This window comes from Oncorhynchus clarkii, chromosome 6 (assembly GCF_045791955.1).
Source record: "Oncorhynchus clarkii lewisi isolate Uvic-CL-2024 chromosome 6, UVic_Ocla_1.0, whole genome shotgun sequence".
NCBI lineage: Eukaryota > Metazoa > Chordata > Actinopteri > Salmoniformes > Salmonidae > Oncorhynchus > Oncorhynchus clarkii.
Window position 1 is genome coordinate 59315602 of NC_092152.1, and position 8319 is coordinate 59323920.

The 8319-nt window shown below is 37.5% G+C and overlaps 1 protein-coding gene across 1 annotated transcript; it reads right to left on the reverse strand.

Moving 5' to 3' along the window:
* Window positions 1-404: 404 nt before the first annotated feature.
* Window positions 405-5229, reverse strand: LOC139412157 (UPF0547 protein C16orf87 homolog). The gene is made up of 4 exons (XM_071158972.1): window positions 5110-5229; window positions 4064-4160; window positions 1220-1399; window positions 405-755 (listed from the first exon to the last, which is right to left on the reverse strand). The coding sequence occupies exons 1-4, from the start codon at window positions 5173-5175 to the stop codon at window positions 637-639; spliced, it is 462 nt and encodes a 153-aa protein (XP_071015073.1). The 5' UTR covers window positions 5176-5229; the 3' UTR covers window positions 405-636.
* Between the last annotated feature and the right edge of the window lie 3090 nt (window positions 5230-8319).

The window sequence follows — 8319 nt, forward strand, 5'->3', positions numbered from 1 at the left end:
GCATTTAAATTAAGATGGTACACAAGCATTATAAATATAAATGTGCAAGGCCTTCTCCCAAAGTCTTAAGCATGATACAAAATATATTGAACATTATGTTCCAATGGCATCTAGACTTAAATAAACAATGTTTACTAGCACTACAAGCCAATAACATTATAGAAGCCAGTTACAATGCTAGGATGGCCCTCCATGCTTCAACATATATATGCCCTTTTTTAATAGAAATGTTTTGCATTTGCTACCGACAGCTTTCTTGGTTGACAAGGTGATGAATCCTATACCATATCATCTAATATATATATATATATATATATATATATATATATATATATATATATATATATATAATATCTGATTAAAAGATAAATATTCAGATGTCCTACCCCCTCCAATTCCATAAGCTTACTCTAAAGATAAGTTGGTTCCAACATTTCCTCTTGAGCAGACCAGGTGCCTGCTTCTCAATGTTCCCCAACATCTCCATTTTCCCAAGGCTTTGACCAATCGGGCAGGGAGTTCATGGGTCAGAGTTCATACCCTGTTAGACACACTGTGGTGGTCATCCATGGGTTTCTCCACAGTAACAATCTTAGGTTTCACATGTCAATCCCTCAAAGCAACCATCTGGTCTGTCTATAAGATCAGTCTTTGGCCCAGGATCTTTCGGTTGATCTCGGCCAATGCCACCGAAAACACAAATGCTTTCTCATCTGAGAGGTTGGCATAGATATCAACTTCTTTCTCAATTTTTTCTGGTAAAAAAAACACAAAAGAAAATGAATTAACAACATCCCCTGGTTAATAGAGAAAACCCATTGAGAAACATACATAATTTGCATGTGACAACAATAACCTTGGGCAATATATTAACATAATTTCTGTCTTCCACACAGGAGGAACCTGCATAATGATATTTCTCCTTATAGATCAGCTGCTAAAGCACAGGCAGAGTCAGGGACACCATGATTTATTCATGGGTGAGAGGAGAGAGCAACCCTCTCTGTAAATCATTCATCCAAACACAAATCCCCCAGCTCTGTCCCAATACTGCACTAATCACCAGCCTTATCTCCTGTGACTGGAAAATACTGAAATATGACTAAAAGAGTCAACACAAAACAATGAGGAATAACAAAGCTTAGAAAGTATCTTGGAAACGCTTAGTATATCATAACTGCACCATTGTCATTGAGTGTCACTTTTTATTATTGTTTACCTTTCTCCTCCTCCTGCTTCTTCAGCCCAACTGTCTTTGGCCTGCCCCGCCCTCTCCGGATCTGATCCGATTGGCTGTTGGAGCGGCATCGCCTTCTGTTCTCCATGTCATTGGTTGACGGAGAGTTGATCTTCTCTCTGCGAATTCTTTCAGTTCTCCTCCTCTTTGCATCCAACTTGTCTAAATAGACCAGAAAAATGTTTTAAAATTGTATGAACACTAAAATATGCCATATGGAAATGAAAGATTAATGTAAAGTAATGAATTGCCTTCAAATATGTCAAAGTATCAAATGCATCATACATCCTAAGGACAAATCGTCTTATGCCAATGACTCCAGTTTAAATGTATGTTATGGAACATTTGTGGGAAGGCTATATGGTATTAAACATCTTAGCCTCCACATTTTCTCTCCTACCAACCCCCCTCTTCCAACAATACCGCCTTAAAATAACAACAGAATAGCTCCTCTCATATTCAACACGATTCCACCAAAAGGAAGACGCTTGCATTCCCTTTTCGGTGATTCCAATGCATATCTAGCATCCTAGGTGTGCTGTTGCCTCAAAACCACTTTTAGTCATTGAATCAGTGGAGTGTTCTTATTACCAGAGCAGGAGGTAGGCCTATATTTCACTAGGAGTTTCTGTCTAGTGGCCTTTTAAAAAGCCTTCCTCTTCAGAAATTTAAATTACCACATAGGCTGCTTCCTGAGTGGTGTAGGCAGTGAGTGTGCACCCGGGAGTATTTAGGTTTCAAAACAAGGACTGATTGAAAGGGCCAGATAAAATAGTGATACAAATGGACAAATATTTGGTGCCCAATAGAGTAATGCTTTATAACTGTGTAGCAACCCACTACTAACAATATTGTATTAACATATTATTGCATAGTTTTTTAGTAACTCTGTAATAATTGAAAAGCAATAGTATTGCTATTAAATTCAATTGATTGTTTCAAAGTCTGGACTAAGCCTGAAAATATATTTTCTACATCAACCCCGTTTCTGCTATGCGAGAATACACACAACTTCAGAATCTCCCAGGAATTCTAGCCTTATCAACAGCTTGCCCAAACAAGAACACACTTCCTCTTCAGACTGACAATATTGTCATTAAATTGTGACATAATCAATAGTCTGAGAAAACTATTGCACTCCATACTATAACATAAACATCATATACATAACTTACTACTACACCTTTTCCAAGGCTAAATTCTCATAGTCAAGAACAGATGATATTTTTAAAAAGGCCACCGGAAAATAACAGTCTTATATAAATATGTTCCACTAAGGAATCATGAGCGAGCAAAAAAATAAATACAACTACTGGCACTTTTATCCAGGAAAAAAAAGGTTCAGTGCAACCTTAGTCTTCCTAGTCAACAATAATAATGTTTTATTAGTGTCTGTTCAAAGTTACAAAGGAAGTACTAACATTTTAACCTGAAAACCTGAGAGTCTACAGAAATTACAGCGAGGAGAGGCATATGATAAACTATTTAAAGAGAGGGGGGAAGCCAAAACCCATCATTAAAAATCACAGAGCTGAAATTCAAGACCCCTTCCTCTTCAAATGGAACCAGTCTTCTCTGCCTTCAAGATACTTATTAACTACAATACCTCAAAGTTCATTCTGTATCATAAGAAACTAATGAAATTGTATCATAAAGCGAGAGAAGATGCGAGTAATTCTACTCCATAAACTGTCTAATACTAAGTGTTTAATACAACAAAGTTCAAAGGCATGTGTTAACATTCCATTCATAACTTCAGGCACTGCGAAAGCCTATACACGATGATTTCACCCCTACCCAGATATTTATTTTTTAAGTACTAGCCTACATTTAGCATTCCAATCACTCCATCTTTTAAAATCTAAACAGCAGTATTGTATTGGTTCTCATCCTTTAAGGTAGAAATGTGTTTATTATCAGGTAATAAAGTAGAACTAAGCTATTTAAGGTATTTCTATGGCATATTCTTCAAAAAACTGATTGAAATAATTGCTTATATGTTACTGCATTTTTAAACAGTCTGTTTGGAGGGAGATGCAAGGCTATGGGCAGACAGTAGCACATTGATGACACGCACACGGGAAAAGCCCTCATTGGAATAAAACAGTGAACTAGTATTCTGTAAACATGCTCAGATACACAGGCAGGCTTCTGTGCCCTATATCTATTTAATCCTTACACTTTCCACATTTGACAGGATCATAGCAGCATGAGCTGGCATGTAATGGGTTATATAACAATTCTGTATTCTAATTTATTTTCCTAATCACCTTTTAGAAATGGCTTAATCAAATCCTGTTGATATCTGTATTCTGAAAATGTCAAATTTCATGACAACATGATCTAACTCTACAGCTAAATGTAAGATCTAACTTTTCACAGTCAGCGATATAGGCTGCCTTATGCTACTGCAGAAGCCTACAAGAGAGAACTGAGGGAACAAGCTTTTCAGTCAGGAATAAAATATCCCATCCCCCCACTTCTTGCAGTAGGCTACTCACTCAAGCAAATAGCCATTTAAACCAGCCACCACTGCACCACTCAAATGTTATACTCTGATCCAACTGACAAAAAAAATCAACACCAATACATCTTAAGTGAATAACCAGGGGAGGGGGAATGTAATTGTATTAATACATGACTAAACTCAGCAAACTGTATTAATACAATTACATTCTGACTACTTTATCTTCAATCTCATGTGAATGTTTTACAGGCTCATAATAAAACAAAATACCTAAGTTAATAAACATTGTAACATTGAGTGTGTGAAGAGAACGTCAAAAGAAACTATGATTTGTAATCTCCCGAAGTATGTTAAATTACCTATTGCTGGTGGTGATCTCTCATTCAGTTTGGCATTTAGAAGCTTTCGACTAATGAATACATAGCCACAGGGACAAGACTTGCAAGCTACTGGAATCTAAAAAAGAAACAGGTTAAAACATGGTTAATATAAAATATTCCTCCAAACTGAGGCAACTTTGTTGATGAAGTCATCTATTAAGCATAGGCTACATTCCAGAAGCTATATAAACTTTAGTATTTTTTGTTAAACAAGGGCGTAGCCAGTGTTAAACCCCATTATAACTATATTGCCCAACAATTTTGAGATATTAGAGGACTGTCCTTTGTAATTCATGAAAAAGTCCTTAGCGCAATCTAGCTGAAACCCACCACATATTTTGGACACGTGCCGATAACAGCGGTGACATTAAAACGTTCTAATGAATAAAGCGTTTTCAAATCGAATGTAGACTAGTAGCCTACATTTCGTCGACACATTATTTTTGAAAACAAATCAATTCATCGATGCAGTTTAGAGAAATTATATCAAGAAACGATCTAAAAGCTAGATCAAAATGTCGCCGTATAAACTACGATTTATTTGTGTAATATGTTCATTTTTACAATATATCAATGCAGCTACATTTAAGGCATTTCAACGCGCGATATTGTTCTAAGGCTATATATATAGCCTATGATTTGCAAAGTCAGATCACGATGATTAACCAGTTTCAGTTGGGTTACAGTATGTCAGTGTATCAAAAATAAGGAAACGTCGAGCCACATTTGGCGAGCAATAACATTCTGACTCTTTAATCGTATCAACGTGTCATTGAAAGCACTTACTAGCTATAGTTGAGGTACATTGTAACAGTGTTTGAGATCTAATGCACATACTAATTTAGATGATTAGCCTGATTATTTGCATTAGTTTATACTATGTTTCTCCAGATCTTGAATTCATAGGCTACCATATGGGACTTCAGCAGCCTACAGTGGCTTTAAATCCCATGCCTGTGAGGCAAAACAACATTATCACTAAATCATAATATATCGAAATGAACAATATCTATACATTTTCTCACCTGTTGGTCGCACTCAGGGCATGATTTGGTAGCCATTTTTACTTTCTTAGCTTTGTTTACCGACATATTCTGTTTCCTTATCCGATGATTCCTTTGAAAAAAGCCTACTTCAACGCCGTAAAACTTATTTCTGCAATACATGAAGTGCAGCTGATCTTGCTCAGACTGACATAAATTATACAAAAGCAATGACCATGCGCACTGTGGTCAATGAGAGAGAGGATTCATTGTGCTTTTCCTTTACTATGACATGGGGCATGCGCACCACTCAGCCTAAAGAACAGTTGGCTACATACAGTACACTAGAAAATGTTCTGCATAATGCTTACATTTTTTATCCTATCCACTGAGCATACGTTAACCTCTCACAGAGTCGGAAACAGTGCTCAGCTGGAACAAATTATTTAAATATACACAAGTGACTAGATGACCGGAAAGGGGGCGCTGTGTTGAAGCCACTGTGCCTCCATTTTGGCACTCCCCCACCGTACAAATACATTGGGAGCTATATAAATGTATTTATTAATCCCTACATTCGTTTTTGCTACATTTATTCTATTACAGACACCTTAATGTATACTTTTAAATTATATTATGTGAGCTAAGCATAAAAAATGAACAAATATATAAAAACATGTTAGATCATTTAATGTTACATTTAATGACTAATGTTACTTTCCCCACTACAACGACACAAATACATCTAATTTTGTCCTTGACACATTTCCATTCATTCCTATGGAGGGCTGCTCCTACTGGGGAGTACCAATATGGCCGACCTGTGGCTTCAATGACTCTCAACGGCCAATACATAGCGTGGGTTTATATACATCGTTGGTTGGAACGTTCGTGGACTATTTGTTAAACCATATTTAATTACATAAATCAAATGACTATAGCCAACTGAAATTAAATTACTGTGAATGCTTGGCCAACTTGTATTTGATTAGGGCACAAATGCACACCCATTGTATTCTATCAAACCCATTTGTTTTCAGTGGCTGTGATTTTATTGATACAATTGACATCCAAGGTTTTAGAAAATGTTGTACTTATTGTGGTAGGCCTACATTGCATGTATTATGTCTATGTGCCTGTATGATGTACATTAAAGATAGATGGCAATATAAAAACATTGTCTGAAAAGCAAAGAGGCTTAGTGTACATGACTACCATCCCCCATGCAAGGTACCACAGGCTGCCAGCAAGTTTGCTCTGTATTATGATCAGTGAGATACCGTGGTAATAATGGCGACTAAGACCAAACATGTTTTCGATTTGAAGTCAATTCTACTGAAGTATCACAGTGTACAGTGATCATGATGAGTTATGGTGTACAAGGTGTACGATTACAGCATTAATATTGCTTGGAAACAAATGTAAGATTCCTGTGGGATAGGCTATAGCTCAACAGTTTTTTGCGTGACCAAGCTAAGTAGGCATGCCAAAATCTGTCTCCTATATAATTTTCTTCACTTTCCATTTCCTCTTCATCATATTCAGATATTGCAGGAAGCTCTTATGTCATAGGAAATAAATACGAATTCAACTACACGTAGACTTTGAAATAGTCATTGGATCCACTGCTGCCTGAGAGAGAGAATTTCTCCTCTCTTGTTTGACAGTTTTTGAGTTTTGTGTCAGATTAGAATTTGTGTATCATGTACTCACATCTCTGACTGTCACGCGGGACTAGGTGGGTGAGGAAGGAATCAGGCGCAGAGAGTTCCACTGGGAAAAAGTGCTCTTTTAATATGGCACAAAAAATGACAAGCCCAACAACACAGGGCGCGAACAGTAAATGTGACTACCCAAAACACAGGGTGCCAAGTCCAGAAAATATTATACACCTCTACCTAAACGCACACACGTAACACAAAGACAATCCCGCACAAAACAAGGGCGGGTACACATACTTTAAATAAGGAAGCTCATTAAGCACATACAACAAGACACAGGTGAAACTAATAAGACAAAACAAACAGACAAATGAAAAAGGGATTGGTGGCGGCTAGTAGGCCGGTGATGACCTCACTCTCACATCCTTTGTGCTGCAATAGACAGGCTCTGTTCTCCCCCCCACAGCTATTTATGCCTTATCAGCCCCTGTCAAATAATATTCATGACAGGAAAGGTGAATAAACAGTTGTCATTTTACAAGTTACCTCGTCACCCTAGACGTTTGATAACAAATTAATTCATTGTTAACTACCTATTATTGGACAGTTGGTCAAATTTAGTTGATTAAAAAAGCTTTGTAAGTGGTGTTAAAATAGAGAAGTCAGTAATGCCTTTGTTGACATTGATCATTCTTGCACAGTTCAACCCAATGCCAGCTCAGAGGGCCTTTACAACAAGAACAGTCCTATCATTAGTGCAAGACAAATATGTCACTCAGTGGTTTAATTTCCAGTGCACAGATGCTGAAACCAAACTTGAAACACTTGGAATCAAACCAGAGTTAAATAGTGATTTTTGTACCAAATGGAGATTGGCCTCTGCCTGGGGCCTCCAAATCACTAAGTCAGCCCCTGCCTAAAGGAATATATAACAGAGCAGCATACAGTCTTTAAGATACTTGAAATTCTTAAAGTTGTATAATGTTCTCTGACAAAATGCCTAGTTGATGTTTCCTGGATTTGAGTTCAGTATACGTTCAGTATACACGTTATAAATGTCTCACCAGGGTGAACCACCCATGAGTAAACGTTCAGAGTAAAATCTTCCAATTTGATCCATCCCTGAGAAACACTGAGGACAGCAATCTGGCACTGAGAACCAAGAAGTCTGACTGATCAATGGGCCTCCATGCATAGCAAAGGAAACTGTAGTCACTAAACGTGGTCGACGCCTTCATTTGCGTAGGCAACGCCACACGCATTTACATAGAAAAAAAAGCCTAAACGTCCCTTTCTGTCACGAATGTTGAATAAAATCATACTTGAACATACTCTGCCAATTGTCCGTAGGAAAGTATTATTAAACCGACTTCAAAACACAGGTCTATGTGTGTGGGAATCAAGATGCGTTTGCTCATGACCGAAGGCCCGTCCACAAGACAGAAGTATACTAACAGGTGTTTACATGGTTTTTCTCATGTGCTAGGTAATATAAATGTCAACTTTAGTACCGGCGCTCGGTAAACAATACTTTCCTATGGAGATTTTGTCTCACATTTCAAACAGCTGAAGAACCAACGGCACAGACAAC

Bases quoted from the DNA above. Each gene is read 5' to 3' on its own strand.
- LOC139412157 (XM_071158972.1), bottom strand. From the start codon at position 5,175: ATGTCGGTAAACAAAGCTAAGAAAGTAAAAATGGCTACCAAATCATGC. The intron at 4,161-5,109 runs GTGAGAAAATGT...TTTCTTTTTTAG, and splicing joins GCCCTGAGTGCGACCAACAG to ATTCCAGTAGCTTGCAAGTC. The intron at 1,400-4,063 runs GTAATTTAACAT...TGGTCTATTTAG, and splicing joins GAGATCACCACCAGCAATAG to ACAAGTTGGATGCAAAGAGG.